Below are 21,504 nucleotides of genomic sequence, written 5' to 3' on the forward strand. Positions count from 1 at the left end.
GATGACTCTACGGCACTTAACAACAACAACATATTTACTTTTATTTAGAAGACTAGTTCTTTTTCACAGAAATAATTACCTAATCAAATTACCTTTATTCAATGTTCTCACATTTAATTTCTTATTGAAAATAGTAGGTTTAGAATCAGGCTTGTGGTTTTAATTACATAGCTTTGTATTTAGAACTTAGACTAATCACTTAACCTAAGTTGAGTTTTCTCATGAGTAAAATGGCTCATATAGAGTTGTTGTTAGAAAGGTGGTGGTTATGTGCCGTGGAGTCGGTTCCGACTCATAGCAATCCTGAATAGGGTTTCTGAGGTTGTAAATCTTTATGGGAGCAGAAAGCCTCATCTTTCTCCCTCTGAACAGGTGGTAGTTTTGAACTGCTGACCTTGACGTTAGCAGCCTGACTCGTAACCACTATGCTACCAGAGCTCCTTGTTGTGAGAGTGGCACTGTCTGATAGAACTTGCTGTAATAATAGAAATATTCTGTCTGAATTGTTCAATATGGTAGCCACCTCCCACATGGGTTATTATTGAGCACACATAATTGAGCTCATTAAATATTTGTTGAATTAATTGATTAAAACACTATTTGATTATTATGGTTGTTTTCTAATGTGTTCCTGTAAAAAATGACATGGGCGCATGGAGGCAACATTTGATCTCATCTGGTTTCACAGGGGAAAGAAAGAAAATCACCAGCAGCATCAGCCCAAAGGCAATTCCTACGAAGCTGAGGTCAGACATACCTCAACTTTCCTTACCAGTTAGGACACCAGTCGTCTCTCAACAGCATGCTCTACTTCTCAGCTGGGTTCAGCAATTCAGTGCAATGACCACACAGAATTCATAGATGATGCTCATGATTATGGGCTTATTATGGAAGCTGTTGTTACTAAGTTTCTGTCTGTCATCGAGTCAGTTCCGACTCATAGCAGCCCTGTATGGGATTCTGAGGAGGAGCTGGTGGATTTGAACTGTCGACTTTGTGGTTCTTAAGTCCAGTGCTGATACTACAGCACCACACCAGGAATCTATTATAGAAGTTAACAGGTTATAAAATTCAGGATCAGAAATGCTCAAGATACATTTTTTTGGGTAAAGACAGTCTCTTCTCTGATGTGCCCACAGCAAGCCTCTCCCTGGTCCTGGGCCCTTGACCTGGCTTCTGCCCTATTACAAAGCTTTTTATAGGCTGCTGATAAATGCCCAAAGGGCGTTCCACTCTGCTAGAAAGCTCAGCCTGAAGTTGCTCAGCTTTAATTCCATGGGTCAGCAAATCTTGCTTCCCCAGTTAAGCAGCTGGAGTTACATCACTCCACAAAAAGACTCCTGTCCAAAGGCACTCAGCTTTGCTTGCTCTGTGGGCTAGGAAGCCCACCACTCTGTCTCATGCTCTGGTTCTTGGTTCTGCTGCTGCCGCTCTTGGGCTGCTCCTCTGGTATCACAGCTTTGCCTCATGAATGGGAGAACTTCAGGGATCTTAAGGTCCAAATGATGCTCTTTACTCCTGGCGCTTCCTTCTGGTTCGTAGTAAGAAGCATCCCTGCTTCTGAGATGGCTCATTTTATACTCAGCAAAATGGCAAAATTGATCACTCCTTAAGTTGTATTTCCAAATGTTCACAATCACAATTAATCCTATTAACACAATAACTCACAACTAAATCATGTAATCTTATCAGCATCTTCCCCCATCTTCTCTTATCCTCACCTACAGGAAAAAGTTATTTCATGGGCATTGCAAAGACTATGGATATTGTTGTTACAGATTCATAGCAACCCTGTATAGGGTTTCCAAGGCTTTAAATCTTCTTCGAAGCAGAAAATCTCATCTTTCTCCTGTGGAGCAGCAAGTGGGCTCAAACTGTGGACCTTGTGGTTTGCAGTCCAGTGCTTATCATGTGGACCCACCACACTCCCAAAGACTCTGGATAGAAGATCCATATTAAATAATTCACTGCAACAAAGTTCCTAAAAACATCTAAAAAAAAAAAATTATGTTAAAACATTGAACCATAGGCTTAAAGTCATGATGAAGATTTCATTTTTAGTAGCAAAATAAATATATAAATCCCTATTAACACACATTGTACTTTCTGTCATTTCATGCATGTTCTCTTCTTTCACATTAAATTAAGTACAAGCATCCAACTGGTCATATTTTCTACTTTCATTATGCCCAATGATCTCCATTTTTTCCACCTATTAGGTTAATGCTTCCTTCTGTTAGATTCAGCACTTTATTTTTCTGTTTTCCACTTTGCTTGTATAAAATAAGGTATCATATTTGAAAAACTTCAAATAATTCCACAAACACTACCACACAAAATCGCTCAACAACCAAACAATTCTACCATGTATTTTATCAATGACCTTAAGCCAAAATTCAGCATTTCAAAGGTGGCATAGGGTTACTAATATAATATGTATGCTTGTGTGCGTTATGTGAAAATATAATGTATAAGAATTGAGAGTTGCCTATATTGTGGATAAGATAGAAACTTTCATTTGTGCAATTTCAAAATATAAAAAATAATTATATCTTTTATATAATGATTTGTTAATTATTTCTATTACAAGTCCATGAACATTATTTAAATCATATCCTATATAAGTTGTACTTCTTTGTCTATTCATCACAGGTACCATTCCTGCCTTAATCAATCTATTAAAATATCCCAAAATAAAATTACAGTGCAAAGCAGTTGGCTTATTGAGTAATATCTCAACCCACATACCTGTAGTGCAGGCTGTGGTAGAGGCAGGAGGCATTCCATCTTTGATCAACCTATTGACTTCTGAAGAACCTGAACTACACTCGCGCTGTGCTGTCATTCTCTATGACATAGCTCAACTTGGAAACAAGGATATTATTGCCAAATATGTAAGTTCCTATCCAGCATCACTTGGCCAACAGTAATGCCCTCATAGATTAGCTAGAAAGATCGAGACCCATGCTATACAGTGACAAAACTCTCAGGAGAATTATTAACCTCCATAAGGATGGCAAGGAATAAATCTGTCACAACCTGGTGAGTGCCAAAAGTAGAAGACAACGTTTAATGAATCAGAGCTAAATGGTTATGATTTCACAGCAAAGCAAACAGTATGAGTGTCAGCACAGTTGGCCATTGTTACATTTAGAAGTGACATTTTGTTTTGTAAAATATTCAGTTACCAATTACCAGTACAGTATGCACAATGGTAAATATTTCCAAATGGAGCACTATATTCAATTGATTACTGGTTGCTTTATTTCTTAGATATTTATTAAACTTTATAGTGAATGTGCAGCCTCCCACTATTTTTGGTATAACAGGGGCTATTTAAAAATATATTTTAAAAAAATGTACGCATAAAGATTTGTTCAAAGTGGTGCTAACTGTAATTTAGTGTGCAATATCAGTATAGATGTTTGTTTATAAGCTTACTTTCTCTCACAAACACAGATATCTACAGCAAGAAAAGACTTGAACTTCTATATAAAAATAGCTTATATCTTAACTAAAGTCGATTGTGATTATATTTTTTCTTTATTTTTAGAATGGAATCCCAGCTCTGATAAATCTCCTGAAGTTAAATATAGATAGTGTACTAGTAAATGTAATGAACTGTATACGGGTATTATGTATCGGAAATGAAGACAATCAAAATGCAGTGAGACACCATAAAGGCATCAAGTACCTTATTAAGTTTCTGAGTTCTGATTCAGGTGGGTCTTTTTTCTCTGCATTATAAGTTATAGGATTAGCACTGGACTGTGAACCACAAGGTCAGTGATCCAAACCATGAGTTGCTCCTTGGAAACTCTGTACAGGGTCACCGCTATGTGTTGGAATCGACATAAGAGCACTTAACAAATTCTAAAGCGACCAGATATATTAAGTGAGATAAAGGGTTGCATGTGTCTCATATAAAGAGATGTTCTGGATTTACCTTAGAATGGTTCGGCAAATAGGTTGTTGCTAAGTGCCGTCGAGTTGGTTCTGAACCATAGCAACCCTGTTAGGGTTTTCCAGGAGCAGCTGGAGAGCTTGAACTGCCGACCTTGCTGTTCAAACTGACTTTGCAGTCCAGTGCATTAGTCCTGGCGTGGCGCTGTAGGATAAGCACTGAACCGCAAGATTGGTAGTTCAAACTCAGCAGCTGCACCTCACAAACTCTCTAACAGGGTCTCCATGAGTAGGAACTGACGCGATAGCATTTAACAGCACAATAAATAGCTGGAACACTTATTTTAAACTGTTGCATCCTCTTATTTTATCTTGTACTCTGATAATAGAAGGGTAAAATGCTATTTTTTAAACAAACAGTAATGGAATATACTGAGTTATTTAAAAAATTCCTAGAACTCATTCGTAAGTGGGGATGGGGGGGGGATTATAGATATGTACAAAGAATATGTTTATTAAGCATTGCTTAAAAGAGCAAAAATTTTAACATATATAAGGAAACTTCAAAAAATTTGAGGAAAAATGAAAGATGATTTTTTTCCACAAACTTTCTGATACTCCCTCATATTTACAAACACATGTAAGTGGCTAAGGAAATAAGATACACCTATTTAGTAGAATAAGGAGCTCTGGTAGCGTAGTGGTTACGAATCGGGCTGTGAACTGCAAGGTCAGCAGTTCGAAACTACCAGCTGTTCCGCGGGAGAAAGATGAGGCTTTCTACTCCTGTAAAGATTTCCAGCCTCGGAAACCCCATACAGGGTCGCTATGAGTCGGAACCGACTCTACGGCACATAACAACAACAACAACAACAACATTTAGTAGAATATTAGGAAGATATTGGTGCTCATGAAGAATGAAAAAAAAAATGTTTTAATGTTAAATGAAAATATAGGATATTGGTTTAATGGTAAAACTATTCCTGGAGAAGGACATGATATCATGCTTGATAAAGAAGATCAGCAAAATAGAGGGAGACCCTTAAAGAATCGATGGTTGGCACAGCGACAGCAACAATAGGCTCGACGGTAGCATTATGAGGGTGATTTAGGAGCACAGTGTTTTGTCTGTTGTACAGAGGACCACTGTGAGTTGGAACCTATTCAATGGCTCCTAACAACAACAGCAAATGTATTTATAAGCATAATAAATCATGGATGAAACTAAATCAAATACTTGATTGTTTTTGGGTGTTGAGAATCAGGACAGTTTTATTTCTTTGTCTTATTATATTCTAAAGTTTTTATTAATTTTCTACAAATTTTATTTTATAATATGAGATACTAAGTTGTGGTGCTGTAGGTTAAGCAATGGATTGCTAACTGAAAAGTCAGTGGTTCAAACCCACCAGCTGCTTCTCAGAAACTCTATACAAGGTCTCTACAAGTTGGGACCAGCTTGAAAACACTTAAGGTAAGCTGAATTTTGATACCTTCAAAAAAAAAAAAAAAAAGTTGTTTTTGTTTAACTGGTTCTTGAATTTGTTTGAAGATGTGCTGAAGGCTGTAGCTTCTGCTACAATTGCTGAGGTTTCACGTAACAACACAGAAGTTCAGGATGCCATGGCTGTAGAAGGAGTGATTCCTCCTCTGGTGACTCTATTTAAAGGGAAACAGATCGGTGTCCAAGTGAAGGGTGCAATGGCTATAGAAGCACTGTCCAGCTTCAACCCTGCTATACAGAGAGCATTTCTGGAAAAATCATTAACTAAATATCTTTTAAAGCTCCTAAAGGTAGGAATTTCATGATTCGTTTTCATTGTTTATACTCAAAGTATTCCATTTTCAATTAGGTTAAATGAATAGAAGCTGAAATGAGTTCTGAATACATATTTTATAAAACACACACACCTAAAGTGTTCAATAAATGCTCACTGAAATCATTGATTTTTTTTTTTTTTTTTTTTTTTGGATAGTCATTTAAAGTAGAAGTTAAGGAACAAGGAGCTGTAGCACTTTGGGCCTTAGCAGGGCAAACATTAAAACAACAAAAGTATATGGCAGAACAAATTGGATACAACTTTATAATAAACATGCTTTTGTCACCATCAGCTAAAATGCAGTATGTTGGTAAGTTATTTTCTATCCATAAATGTGGATGACGTAAACAGGGAATTGGCATATCCGACATGTTTTTTTTCTTTTCTTGACCAGGAGGTGAAGCAGTTATAGCTCTAAGTAAGGATAGCAGAATGCATCAAAACCAAATATGTGAAGGGAACGGAATCGCACCTTTGGTTCGCTTACTAAGAATTAGCAAAATAGCTGAAGGCACACTTTTGAGTGTCATCAGAGCAGTGGGATCCATGTGTATTGGTTTGTATACTCATTCTCAGTTTCCTAAATGTCAGTAAGAAAAAGAAGCAGGTAGAGAGATGGAAATTAATCTCTCCCTCTCTATCCCATTCTGAGAGACCTAACGAATACTGAATCTAAAATAGGCTATTATGAGAATAATGTTTTGTTTCTCCATGGCTTTGGTGATTAAAATGATGCAATTAAGAATTTTATGTAGATTTTGCTCTTGAATACTGATTAGACAAGGAAATGGTGTTAGTGAGTCTTGCCGATTTTGACTTAAGGAATGTCATTTTCTAAGTTTAAAAAGAGCCTGTTTCTTTTTCTGAATCTCAAGAACCACACATCTTTCAAGATATAGAAGACAAAATTTGTAATGTTGGTACATAATTTTTCAATTCCAGTCTCTTTATATAATTGTTCTTTGTTTATAAAGCAGCCACAGTTGCTGTTATTGTTATGGGCTGTCAAGTCGGTTCCAACTCATAGCGACTTGGTGTAGGGTGTCCAAGGAATGGGTTTGAACCACTGATCTTGTCGCTAGTAGTCCATGGTGATACTACAATGCCACATTATTTCCCTCTAAAAATTTCATAGTTTCAGCTCTTACACAGCTCTGTGGTCTATTTTGAGTACATTATTCTGTGTGATCAAGCTTATTTTCTTTATTGCTATTGTGGATACAGCTATTTAATTACTCCTGGTACTGTGTACTGGCTCTGTAGGATAAGCACTGGACTGTTAACCACAAGGTCTGTGGTTTGAACTCACCAGCCACTCCAAGGGAGAAAGATGAAAATTTCTGCTTTCTCTAAGATTTACAGCCTTGGAAACCCTATACACAGTTGCTATGTTCCAGAACCCACTTGATAGCACTTATCAACAACAATGTAATTGCTATAACATCATTTGTTGAAAAAATTGAATTGCTTAGGCACCTTTGCCAGAAATCAATTGACTAGATATGTGTAGATCCATTTCCAGATCCTTACTTATGTGACTATCTATATAGACTTACTGTCTTGATTATTGTTGTTGTTAAGTGCCTTCGAGTCGGTTCCTACTCATAGTGACCATGTATAGGGTTTCCGAGGAGCAACTGGTGGGTTTGAACCACTGATCTTGTGGTTCAAACTGACTTTGTGGTCCAGTGCTTATCCTATAGCACCACACCATAGGTTTATAATAAATCTGAAACAAATCCTTCAACTGTCTTATTCTTTTTTAATGTTGTTTCTGTTTTAAAATTTTTTTGGCATATGGTTTTATTGTGAATTGAGTGAAGGTTATCACAGAGGGGAAATGATCAGTTGTATATTCAATAAATCATGCTTTATTTCATTGCAATATTACAATCTCCTCCATGTATATCAGCTATTTCCTTTTTTTTTTTTTTTTTTTATGTACACATACAAAACAAAACAAAGAATATTCACTTAAATGTCCACAGGGCACATTTTGCAAGCCAGCCACCTGTCCTCAGGCTCACAATCTTTCTGAGTTCTCATCTGAGCTATCTCTCTATGACATTGCCTCTGCTACCATCTCTGCTGTTACCATTTTCTGGTTAGGATCTCATGCTCCATTCATGCTCTTCATTCTTAATGGTCCTAGGGTCTTCTGTTTGAAATGAATGATTAACTACTCTCCCCTTTTAGTTATATAGCTTCCACATTTACATTTGTAACAATCACAATTAGTCCTGATAACAGTTACTCACAATTGAATCATAAAATCCTGTAACCATCATCCTCCATCCTCTTTGACCAGTCCTTCTGGAAAAGAGGATAACTATTCAGAGGGGATTCTACTTTACCCCACTCATTCTGAAACTAAGCACCCTCATGAAAGCTTATAAGCCAGCTACTAAATTGCCGATTCCTATCAACCCAGTGTACTGAGGAGAAAGCTTGATCCATGATATGAATCCTTTCATTTTGGTTGAAATTTTGAGCAACTGCATCCATAAGCAAAGGTGCAGTAAATTAATTGTAGCATTTTACCCTTGCTCCCTGTATCATATTTCTTTATATTATCTGGTTGAGTTTTCATTGGTAGCCATCCAAGCTAGGTCAAATGGGTACTATCTAAAAGTTTGGGAGTTCATGCACATGTCCCCCCACTTCAGACCAGCTGGCGCTTCACTTTCAGCTCTAGCCCCCAATGACTAGGTAAGTGTCCATGGACTTAGAAGTTCACAAGTTTCCCTAAACTTTGGACAAGTCAGCGATTCCTTTCTTTCTCTCATCTCCATGTCAGTGGCTGTCAATGGAACACGGCCAAACTCAGCCCGTGTCTTCATTGCTGCATTTTCCCCACCTCCACTCACAAGTAGACAAGTAACCAATGAACATACTAGACTACTCATGTGTTACCTTTGAGTTTCAGTCTAAGAAGGGAGCTGACTTTTATTGCCTTGATGGCTACAAGGCAATCAGCTTGCTTGATATTCTAACAGCCAGTCTGCTTTTTTTCTGCTGGTCTTTCTTTCAAGAAATATCTTATATTCTTCTACTCCTGTAAAATTTTAAAGACTCCTATCAGTTTCTACAAAAAGACCTTATGGTATTTTGATTGCATTCAATCAATAACCTTTTAAGAGTTGTTGTTGTTGTTGTGTGCCATGGAGTTGGTTCTGACTCATAGCGACCCTGTACAGGGTTTCCAAGGCTGTATATCTTTACGGGAGCAGAAAGCCTCATCTTTCTACCACGGAACAGCTGGTCATTTCGAACTGCTGACCTTGCAGCCCACAGCCCGATTCATAACCACTACACTACCAGAGCTCCTTTCAATAAGTATATTGGGGGGTGGGGGAATTGATATTCTCAAAATATTGAGTTTTCTGATACATGAACATGGTTACATGTTATTTATTTCTCTCAATAATGTTTTATAGTTTCCAGTTTATAGTTTTTGTACATCATACCAAATCTGTCCTATGTAGTTAATATTTTTAATTCATTCATATGAAGTTTTTATTGAATGTGGTTATTGTAAATTTTACATTGATGGTTGCTGGATTTTGTTTGTTATCTTTTAAAGAGAGTTAGAGTTTCATCTGGCATGCAATTATCAGTTTGAGCCTTTTGCAGCTAGCTTTTAAGCTTTGTTATAGCAAATTTAAAACAGCCTTTACTCTGTGACTAACTTACCTCTACTTACTACTACTAACATAATACCTTTCTAAGGTCTCTGTCCAATGCTCCTTGTATTATGAGGTCTTTACACTCTGACCAGGTGTCCTGATGTGGCGCTGTGGGATAATGCACTGGACCACAAGGTTGGTTTGAACTGCAGGGTCGGTGGTTCAAATTCACAGTCGCTACTTGGAAATCCTACAGGGTTGCTATGACTCAAACCAACTTGACGGCATTTAACAATAACAACAACACACTCTGGTCAGAGAAAGCACAAACCATCCCTTGCCCCATATGAACTCTGAGAATTGTTCAGCTTACTGCTTGTTGTAGTTCTTTTCACAGCCTCATGGAGTTGCATCCCACACATGTGCAGACACATCATCATCATTAACAATACTAGTTTTTAAAATACCTACCTGCCGCATCTTCACCCTTTGTAATTTCCCTAATATGCTCCCCCACTCCCTCTGAGGTGAGCAATCCCTCTCTGTGCTTCAAGGGTACTTTTACATACCCCTAGTATCTCCCAGCTGCTCCTTGGAAACTGTATACATGGTTGCTATGAGTCAGAGCCAACTCGATGGCACTTCACAACAACAACTGAATCACTTACTGCAATCAAACTGGTGGCTTACAAGCAGAGAAATTTTTGTCTCAAAAGTCTAGAGGCTAGAAGTCAGAAATCAAAGTGTCAGCAGGTCCATGCTGTGTCTGAAGAGTTGAGGAAAAGGTGTTTGGTTTTTTTCTTTCATCTCTCCTAACTTCTGGTAGTCCCAGGTGTTCCATGGTTTGCAGCTGCAGGGTCTCAGGGAGTTTTCCCCTCTGTGTCTCTCTGTTCCAATGACTTGTGTTTCTTCATTGGGATTAACCCTGCAATTTAAGGTATTATGTTATAAAATAGGCTGTAGGATATGCACTGGATTGCTAAGCATAAGGTTGGCATTGAAACCCACCAGTCGCTCTGCAGAAGTAAGATAGGAGACTTTCTGCTACTGTAAGGATTTACAGCCTCAGAAACCCTACGCTGTTTTTATTTGGTACCATCTAGTCTGTTCCAACTCATAGTGACCCTATGTACAACAGAACAAAACACGACCCATTCCAATACCATCCTCACAGATATTACTAAGCTGGAGCCCTTACTACTGCCAATGTAAGGGTCTGTCTCATTGAGGTCTTCCTCTTTCTCCCTGACCCTCCACTTTACCAAGCATGATGTACTTCTCCAGAAACTGATCCCTCCTAATAAAATGGCCAAAATATGAGAGACAAAGTCTCGCCATCCTGGCTGTACTTTCTTTCAAAGCAGACCTATATATTCTTCTGGCAATCCATGATACTTACAAGATTTTTCTCCAACTCAAATGTGTCAATTCTACTATGGTCTTCCTTATTTATTGTCCAACTTTCACATGCATATGAGGTTATTGAAAATACCATGGATCAGGTCAGGCATACTTTAATCTTCAAACTGATATCTTTACTCTTAAATACTTTAGAGAGGTCTTCTGTGATAGATTTGCTTAATGAAGTATGTCATTTGATTTCTTGACTGCTGCTTCCATGAGAGATGATAGTGGATCCAAGCAAAATGAAGTCTTTGACAGCTTTAATCTTTTCTCCATTTATCATGGTATTATTTATTGGTCCAATTGTGAGGATTTGTGTTTCTTTACATTGAGGTGCAACCAATACTGAAGGCTGTGATCTTTGATCTTCATTAGTAAATACTTTAAGTCCTCTTGGCTTTCAGCAAGCAAAATTGTATCATCTGCATATTGCAAGTTGATAATGAATCTTTCTCCAAACCTGATATCATGTTCTTTTTCATATAATCCAGTTTCTCAGGTTATTTGCTCAGCATACATATTGAATGAGTATGGTAAAAGAATACAACCCAGGTGCCCACCTTTTATGATTTTAGACCATTCCATGTGCCTTTGTTCTGTACAAACGATTGCATCTTGGTCTATGCACAGGTTCCTCATGAACACAGTTAAGTGTTCTGGAATACCTATTCTTCACACATGTTATCAAGAGCTTGTCAGTATCCACAAAATCAAAATCTTTGAATAGTCAATAAAACACAGGTAAACATCTTCCTGATATTCAGTGCCTTTAGCCAAGATTCATCTGACATTAGCAATGATATCCCTGTTCAATGTCCTCATTTGAATCCAGCTTGAACCTCTGGCAATTCCCTGTCAATGTACTGATGCAGCCATTTTTAAATTATCATTAACACGATTTTACTTGCATGTGATATTAATGATATTATCCAACTATTTCTGCATTCTGTTGGATCACCTCTCCCAGGATTCAGTGCAAATATGGATCTTTTCCAGTCAGTTGGCCAGGTAGCCAAATTTCTTGGCATTGATGAGTGCCTCTCTCCAGTGCTGCATCAGTTTGTTGAAAGATATCATTGTGTATTCCATCAATTTCTGGAGCCTTTGTCTTTGTCATTGCCTTCAATGTACCTGGGACTTTTTCCTTCAGTACCATGGGCTCTTGATCATATGTTTCCTCTTGGAATGGTTGAACATCGACCATTTCTTTTTGGTATAGTGACTCTATGTATTTCTCCCATCTTCTTTTGATGATTTCTGCTTCATTCAATATTTTGCCCATGCTGTTGTTACTGTTAAATGTCGTCGAGTTGGTTCCAACTCATAACAACCCTGTGTAGGGTTTCTAAGGAGCAGTTGGTGAGTTTGAACCACCAACATTGTGTTTAAACCAACCCTGCAGTCCAGTACTTATCCTACAGTGCCACACGAGGTCTCCATTTTTGCTCATATTGTTGTTTTTAAGTGTAGTCGAGTCAGTTCCAACCCATAGCTCCCTGTATAGTGTTTCCAAGAAGAGGCTGGTGAGCTTGAACCACCGACCTTGTGGTTCAAACTGACTTTGCAGTCCACTGCATTAACCCACACTGCACTATACCAGGATTCTATTTTTGCTCATAGAATCCTTAAATATCCCAAGTTGATGCTTAAATTTTTTTCTTCAGTTCTTTCAGCTTGAGAAATGCTGAGTATATTCTTCCCTTTCGATTTTCTATCTCCAGGTCTTTGAACATTTCATTATAATACCTGACTTTGTCTTATCAAGCTGCCCTTTGAAATTTTCTGCCCAGCTCTTTTACTTCCTCATTTCTTCCATTTGCTTTAGCATCTCTATGATGGAAAGCAAGTTCCAGAGTTTCTTCTAACAAGCATTTCAGTCTTTTCTTTCTTTCTTTCTTGTCTTCTTAATAACCTTTTACTTTCTTCCTGTATCATGTTCCTGTGTCATCCCACAACTCTTCTGGTCTTCTGTCATTAGTGTCTAATGCATCAAATCTTTTGAGATGATCACTAAATTCAGGTGTGATGTGCTCAAGGTCATATTTTGGCTCTTATGGACTTGTTTTAATTTTCTGCAGCCTCAGCCTGGACCTGCATATGAGCAATTGATGGTCTATTCCATGACCTGCCCCTGACCTTGTTTTGGCTGATGATATGGGATTTTTCTACTGACTCTTCCCACAGATATAGTCAACTTGATTTCTGTGTGTTATTTCTGGTGAGGTCTATGTACATAGGCGTCTATACATGGCTGCTATGAGATGGAATCTATTCAATGGCAATTGTTTCTTTTTGTTGTTGTTGTTGTTGTTGTGTGTGTGGGGGTGTTTTTAAAGAGAGATAGTAAGCTAATCTTTTTAGTATGTTTGGTGATGATGGTAGTTGTGCACCGTCAAGTTGGTTCAGACTCACAACGACCATGTATAGCATTTCTGAGGCTGTAAAATCTTTACAAGAGCAAAACGCCTCATCTTTCTCTTATGGTTCTGCAGATAGCAGCCCAGTTTGTAATCCACTATGGTGGAGGGTCAGAGAAAAACAGGGAGACCCTCAACAAGATGGATTGGCCAAGTGGCAGCATCCATGGACTCAAGCGTGGCAACAGTAGTGAGGTTGGCCCAGGATCGGGCAGTGTTTCATTCTGCTGTGCATAAGGTCACTATGGGCAGGTACCAACTCGATGTCACCTAACGACAACAACAACAATGCTATTGTTTTAATGTGTGTTATTGAAGGGATACAGAAATACCTATAGCTAGCTGATTTACTCTAAACAATTTTATTGAGGTAAATTTTTAATGAAAACAATAACAACTATAAGCTTGTATGCCTCACACATAATAATTCTTCTATTAATGACCATTACTAGCATAATTATTAATAATAATACTCTATATTAACATGACATTTTTAATTTGTTTTGTGACTAATAGAAAGCCATTCATACTTCTAATGTTTATTCATCTTTGCCTTTAAAAAATTAATTCATGACAATTAAAATCATGTCCAAATAGTATTTCTTTTTCTAATTTATGAACTTGGGACACTTTATCAACCAAAAATAGCAAGCTACATTGGACTTTCCCATTTTAAAAATGGGGAACAACTGCATCACTGACATATGGACTCTTACAGGTGTCGCCCACACAAGCAATCCCATTAGTCAACAATATGTTGTAGAGGAAAATGCCTTTCCAGTACTTATTCAACTGCTAAGAAGTCACCCTTCTACTAATATTAAGGTATATATACAATTTTATTGTCTTCTGACAGAAAATTCATATAAATAATACTTTTTAAGAATTTTTATCTTTAGGCAAGTCCAAAAGCATAACAAAAATATTCAATCTTTTTAGCAAACTCCTAGTTTCTTTTAGACAAAAAAAGACTGCTATAAACTATAAGATAGTAGTAAATTTCATCAAAATGTGACTTCTTCTAAGATGACAAGAAAGTCTTATGTAATTACTCATCTAAGAAGTTTTTATTTGTTAGATATTTGATAATCTATTCACAGAATTTCTTTCTGTCTCTGCTCAGATATTGATGATTAAAAGCATGAAATAATTGGGGGTGTGGCTTATGTGGCAATATTTCTTATTTGAGAAATGAGTGAGTCCTGTCCATGTTAACACCATCAAAGCAGCCTTACCTTTTACAAAGCAGCCTGTGTTGGCTGGAAGTAATAGTGTTATGAAGTGTGGACATTACACAGAATTAATATGAGTTATTGAAGAGTCATTCACTTCTAGTAATTCATGTCTAATCAAAGCCTTTTACCGAGTCTTTGATAAATTCAGGAAATTCCTAGCTGTTCAGGAAAGAAGTTAGAACAACATATTATCCTCAAAATTTTGTATGGGCTCTTGTGGAGACGAGGAAATAAAATAATGTTCGTATATATAGCACTGTTTCTTTTAATGAAATGCATTTGTTATCAGAAAAATGTTGCATTATAAGTTATATGGCCTTTAGTTCTGAAAGATTAGTTTATTACATGAATTGAGAAGGGAAACAAAAGGAAAAAGTATGTGTAATATTTTGACTTAAATTATTATAAGCAAAAACTACACTGACTTCCAAAGCAGTCATAAATTTCATAAGATTTTGGGAAATGCCACATATTTTGAAATATGCAGCTTCATGGCAAACAGCTTGCATTCATATATGCTTAAGTGTGTATTTTTAGTGTATTCTAAAAGTTGTTAAAACAGAGCATAAACACATACTAGCATTTTTAGTCAAACTAAGTCATTGGAGGCCAAGATGGCCAAACTTCGTCTCTCATGCTTTGAACATATTGTCAGGAGGGACCCATCGCTGGAAAAGGATATCATGTTTGGTAAGGCGGAGGGTCAGAGAAAAAGAGAGAAAGACCCCCCCAATGAGATGGATTGGCCAAGTGGCAGCATCAATGGGCTCAAGCGTGACAACAGTAGTGAGGTTCGCCCAGAATCAGGCAGTGTTTCGTTTTGCTGTACGTAAGGTCACTATGAGTCAGTACCGACTCTATGGTACCTAACAACAACAACATAGTTTTGTATTAAGCATAGTAATTTTTTTTAAAGTCTTTATTATGAATTGAGTGGAGGCTTACAGGGCAGATCATCAATTTTACATTCTGCACATCACTGTGATGATTACAGTCCCCTCCATGCGCCATCAGCTAATGGTATTTACCTCTATTACCTTTTTTTGATGTACACATACCACATTGAAAATATACATTCATTTAAATGTCCAAAAAGTACATTTTGCAAGCCAGCCTCCTGCCCACAGGCACACTGCCTTTCTCAGTCTGTGAGCCTATAGTTCTCTGCTGCTCTGTCTCTCTATGCCATCACCTTTGCCACCATCTCTGTTGTTACCACTTTTATGGTTAGGATCCCTCACTCCTCGCATGCTCTTCCACTCAATATCAGCAGGTGATTATTAGATGGTCTTAGGGACCTTTGTTCCTGAAATGACAGATTAACTGTTCTCCAATTTTAGTTACACCTCTTCTACATTTACAGTTGTGACTATTGCCATTAGTCCCGATAACAGTTACTCCCAATTGAATCATAAAATGCTATCCTCATCATCACCAGACCCATCTGGGCAGGAAGAAAAGTCTGCAGTTGGGATTCTATCTTATCCCCCTCTTTCTGACACTCAGCACCCTCATGAAAGCTTATAAGCCAGCCACTTCATGCCTTTAGAGCCCCCAATTTTGATAGCTGAAGTCTAAGTTGCCCATCCCCATCAATCCAGTGTACTGAGTAGGCAAGCTTGATCCTTGATATAAAGAATCCTTTTCTTTCGGTTGGAATTTGGGATAACTTCATTTATAAGCAAAAGTCTGGTTCATTTATTCTTGATTTCTGTATCAAACTTCTTTATCTTCATCTGATCAAGTTCTGATCAGCAAGCCACCCAAGCTAGGTTACATGCACACTATCTGCAAGTTTGGGAGTCTTATGATAAGCATAGTATTTTTGCAATCACTCTTTTCAAATTTCTAAGTTTTAATAGAAATGCTTAATACAATATTTTTAAAAACTTCTATTGAGTCCCTCTAATAAACAATGTTTATTTTTATGTTTCTAGGAGTCCTGGTGTGGTGCTGTAGAATAAGTACTGGACTGCTAACTGAAAGGTCAGCAGTTCAAACCCACCAAGCACTCCTCTGAAGCCCTATATAGGGTCACCATGAGTCAGAACCTACTCAATAGCACTTAATAACAATAACAGCTGTAGTGTAGTGGGTTATTTATTGGGCTGCTAACCAGAAGGTCAGAAATTTGAATCCACCAGCTGCCCGCTTTCTGCTCTGGTAAAGCCTTATAGGATTTTAGAAATCCTATACAGGGTCAGTCACTATGAATCTAAATCGACTCAATGGCAGTGGTTTGGTTTCTGGGTTTTAGAACAGGCTTTTTGAGAATGTATCCTATATAAATGTTTATGCAGTTAAATATGTTATTTGGTAAAGCATGAGTGAAAACTAAATTAATTTCCAAAAACTATAAATTTAGGTTGAAGTGGCATTTTCCTTGGCATGCATTGTCCTAGGGAATGATCTGTTACAGAAGAAATTACAAGAAACTGAAGGTTTTAAGTATGATGATGTTCTTTACCTTCTTCACTCACCAGATAAGGTAACACCTTTAGAAAATGTAAATATAGAAGAAAATTATTTTTAGATTGCAATCTCAAAATTGCTTCAAGTCTTCATGGTCATATTTAAATGCCTTATTTAAGAAATGTAAATTAGATCATTGTAAGTCATTAATTTAAAATGATACAATAATCACCTGCTGCTATTGAGTGGGGCTCTGACTCATAGGGACCCTCTATGGCACATAATAACAACAACAACAATGCAGAATAGAATTGTTGTTGTTGTTAAGTGCCGTCGAGTCGGTTCCGACCCATAGCGGATTCGTAACCGCTATGCTACCAGAGCTCTTTAGAATAGAATTACCCAGTAGGATTTCTGAGTCTGTAAATCTTTAAGGAAACAGACTACTACACCTTTCTCCCACTCAACAGCCAGTGGATTCAAACCACCAACCTTTTGATTTGCAGCTGAGGGCTTAACTACTGTGCCACCCAAGCTCCTTTGATTCTGCTCCATATTTTTCTTTAGTCCCTGATTGGTGCAAATAGTTAAAATGCTAATTGAAAGGTTAAAGTTCAAGTCTACCTTAGAAGACAGTCCTGGCAATCTACTTCTGAAAAAGCAGCCACTGAAAACACTATGGAAGTCAAATACATGGAAACGGAATAACACCCTGCTGAAAAGTGACTGGGTAGTAGAAGAAATTAAATGTGAATTCACAAAGTTCCTAGAAACAAATGAAAACATAAACACAACATACCAAAATCTTTGGGACACGGCGAAAGCAGTGCTGAGAGGACAATTTATTGCAATAAACGCACACATCCAAAGAGAAGAAAGGACCAAAATTAACACATTAACATAGCATCTACAACAATTAGAAACAGACCAACAGAGGGAACCTACAGCCACCAAAAGAAAAGCAATAAGAAAGATTACAGCAGAAAAAAACACTATGGAGCACATTTTTAGTCTGAAACACATGGGGTGACCATCAGTCAGAATTGACTGGATGGCAACTGATATATTTTTCATGGTTGTCCCATTTCATCTTTGAAATATAACTATTTTAATGTTGTTTTCACTTTTTATCAATTCACAAGAATTGAGTAAAGATTTACAGGCAAGATCATCAGTTTTGTATCCAACAAATAATACACTTAGTTTTATCTCAGTGCTTGCATGCAACAACAGTTAGTCCACTTTCTCTCTGTGGTTCCTATTTCCATTCCACCCACCTTCCCATCTCTTCTCAACTTTCTCCTTAGTTAATGTTATTGCCCTTTTGATTTTTGAATGGTTGGTTATTCCATGGTGAGCATACCTTACTAGTATTGTTGTATATCCCCGATATACCTAACCACAGCTTGGTTGAAATTGGGCCAGGAGGGTGAGTTCTTTTCTAGACCTGAAGTGTGATTGAGGGCCACAGTCTTGGGTTCCTCCATTCTCTTTATGGCTAGTAAGTCCAGCCTTTTGAAAAAAATTTTATTTATAATTTTGACTTTTGTTTCACATATTCTCCCACTCTGTCAGGACCTTCTAGTGTGACCCCTTTCAGAGCAGATGGTAGTGGTAGTTGGGTGCCATCTAGTTCTTCTGACTTGAGAGTTGTGGAGACTGATGTTTGCAACTTCCACAGGTCCGTTGAACTGATTGATTCCAAGTATCTCCAATTCTCATCACTCATCATCACCAATAGCTGAGCTTTTAAAATCCCAAATGCTACTTACCAAAGAAGGATCTAGAACATTATCTTTGTACACTAAGTTATGCCAGTTAACCCTGGTGTCCCCTGAAACTTTGGTCCTGAGCCCCCAGGTCCAGCCACTCATTGTCATAAGATGTTTGATAATATCTAAGATTTTATCATTTTGCCTGATATACACTCTACCACATTCATAGTTGTTTTTGCATGACAGGTGAATACCCATGTACAAATATCCTCTTTCAAAGCCTTATATTTTGAGGGTGTCCTCTAACTCTTCCTCCAAAACCTGTTCAGTCTAGGTATCTGTCCATGTATCTATCCACAAATTTTGTTGTTCCATAGTTGTGTATTTACCTCTATCCCCGTTAGCCCTTACATACCTCCCAGTGTCTTTGCCTGTCTTCATCATTCTTCTGCCAATCTCCCTTATATATTGCCTTCCTCAGCACTGTGGCACTACAGGTTAATGTGTTGCATTGCAAAGTTGATTTGAACCACAAGGTTGGTGGTTCAAGCTCACCAGCTGCTACTCAGAAACCCTATGAGGGTCACTATGGGTCAGAACCGACTCAACAGCCCTTAACGACAACAACAATCATCTGAGATAACGTGTTTACCTCCTAGCCAGTGAATTCCTCTCCCTTTCCTTCCACCACTGGTAATTATCAAAATATGTTTCTTTTAGTGTGAAAACCTTTTTTTGAGTTTTTACAATTGTGACCTCATAGAACAGTTGTCCTTTTGTGATTGACTTATTTCACTCAGCATAATGTCCTCCAGGTTCATCCATGTTATGAGGTGCTTTGCAATGTCATTGTTATTCTTCAACATTGCATAATGTTCCATTGTGTGTATGTACAAAAGTTTGTTTATCCTAGTCTTCCATTGATGGGCATTTAGCCTGTCTCCACCTTTTTGCTCTTGTGAATAATGCTGCAATGAACATTGGCATGTATATATCTCCTCGTGTCCTGGCTCTTATTTCTTGTGGATATATACCAGGTAGAGAGATTGCTGAGTCATATGGTATTTCTATCTCAACTTTTTGAGGAAGCACCATACAGTTTTCCACAGTGGTTGTAACACGGTACAGTCCCACCCACAATGTAGAAAGGTCCCTTTCTCTCCACACCCTTGACAGCATTTGCTGTTTTCTGTGTGTTTTAAAATTATTTTGCTATTGATGCTGAGGCAAGATGATATCTCATTGTTGTTTTGATTTGCATCTCTCCAATGATTGTGGACATTTCTTCATATGTTTGTTGGCTGCCTGAATGTCTTCTTTGGTGAAGTGTCTGATAGATTCCTCTGCCCATTTTTTAATGGTTGTCTTTTTCTTGTAGAGGTGTTTTTCTAGAAATTTTAGAGATTTGTCCCTTGTCTGATATGTTACAAAAAATCTTTACTCACTGAAAAGCTTATGAATAGCAGTGGAACACTGTTTGGTTAAGTGGAGGCTCATCAAAAAAGAGGAAGGACCCCTAAGGAGATGGATTGACACTGTGGCAGCAGCAATGGACTCAAACATAACAACAATTGTGAGGATATAGGAGGACTGGGTAATGTTTTGTTCTGTTGTGCATAGGATCACTACAGGTCAGAACCAATTTAACGGCACCTAGTGGTGCTGTGGGTTAATGCACCAGACTGCAAAGCCATTTGAACTTCAAGGTTAACGGTTCAAGCTCACCAGCATCTCCTTGGAACCCTAAACAAGGCCGCTATGGATCGGAACCGACTTGATGGCACTTAACAACAACAACAACAATAATCCTAAAGTGATGCTTCTCAAAATATTGTGATAAAGGTACTTTTGTAGTTGTTTCCCATCCAAATTTGTTATAGGGAGATAGTTACAGAAAATTAAGAGCATCTTTTTATTTTGAAATAAAGTTAGACTTTCTAAAAATTTGCAAAAATAGTAGAGATCTTAGAGTTCTTTTATCTAGGTTTCCCAAATATCAACCTGGAAATTAACATTGATTCAATACTATTAATTATCTGCAGACCATATTTAAATATCATCAGTTTCTGAATACTACATTGCATTTAAGTCATGTCTCTAAGTATCCATCAATTTGTGAACTTCAGTCTTTCTTTGTATTTCATGATTTTGACGTGTTCAACCAGCCCAGACTAGTTATTTTCTTAGAATAATTTGAGTTTATAAGCTGTTTTCTCATGATTTAATTAAAGTTATACAATTTTGGCAAGAATACCACAGAAGTGATGCTGTGCCCTTTCCAGTGCATATTATCAGAGAATCCATGATGTTAATGTATCTTATTATAGGTAAATTTAACTTTGATTACTTGTTTAAAGTGGTGTCTGTTATATGTCACCACTATAAAATTACCATTTCCCCTTTTTTAGTTAGCAGATATATTAGGAGAAGACACATTTAGACTATGCAAATATTCTGTTATGCATTGTACTCTTGACACCTGTTTTAGCATCCACTGACACCTGTAATAATTTTTACTCTGATGGTTTTGCCTATTGGTGTTTTTAAAATTTCCCTTCTTCCTTCTACATTTATTCCTCCATATTCAATTGTAGAAGAGTGGTATCTTTTAATTGCCTATTCTCAGTTTCCATAATCCTGTCATGGAACATTTTGTGGACTGCTACCGCTCTACCTGCCATGCTAGAATAAGCACTGAACTGAGAACTGCAAGGTTGGTGCTTTAAATGCATCAGCTCTTTCTTGGAAATCCTCCAAAGGGTCACAATGAGTTGGAACAGACTCGATGACCCTTAACAACAACAACAAAACAACCCAGGAGTGTTGCACTGTGTCCAGTGCATTTAGCAATCAGGCAAGAAAATTGTTAGCTATGTCTCTTCAAATTTTGTAAGATTTTAGAGAGAGACAGAGGATTGTCATGGGGAGAAATAAAGTCATTGTGTAATTAAGTTTTCTACAGAATTCTATAG

General features: G+C 37.5%; 1 protein-coding gene across 1 annotated transcript in view; it reads left to right on the forward strand.

Moving 5' to 3' along the window:
- Positions 1-21,504, forward strand: part of ANKAR (ankyrin and armadillo repeat containing) — a 103,420-nt gene that overhangs the window by 57,420 nt on the left and 24,496 nt on the right. Inside the window, exons 10-16 of the mRNA XM_006864069.1 lie at positions 2,653-2,894; positions 3,554-3,722; positions 5,456-5,697; positions 5,880-6,033; positions 6,118-6,279; positions 13,889-13,995; positions 16,771-16,893. Coding sequence (XP_006864131.1) covers positions 2,653-2,894; positions 3,554-3,722; positions 5,456-5,697; positions 5,880-6,033; positions 6,118-6,279; positions 13,889-13,995; positions 16,771-16,893 — 1,199 coding nt within the window. The remainder of the gene's footprint in view (positions 1-2,652; positions 2,895-3,553; positions 3,723-5,455; positions 5,698-5,879; positions 6,034-6,117; positions 6,280-13,888; positions 13,996-16,770; positions 16,894-21,504) is intronic.

The sequence above is a fragment of the Chrysochloris asiatica genome, unplaced genomic scaffold, assembly GCF_000296735.1.
Source record: "Chrysochloris asiatica unplaced genomic scaffold, ChrAsi1.0 scaffold00059, whole genome shotgun sequence".
NCBI lineage: Eukaryota > Metazoa > Chordata > Mammalia > Afrosoricida > Chrysochloridae > Chrysochloris > Chrysochloris asiatica.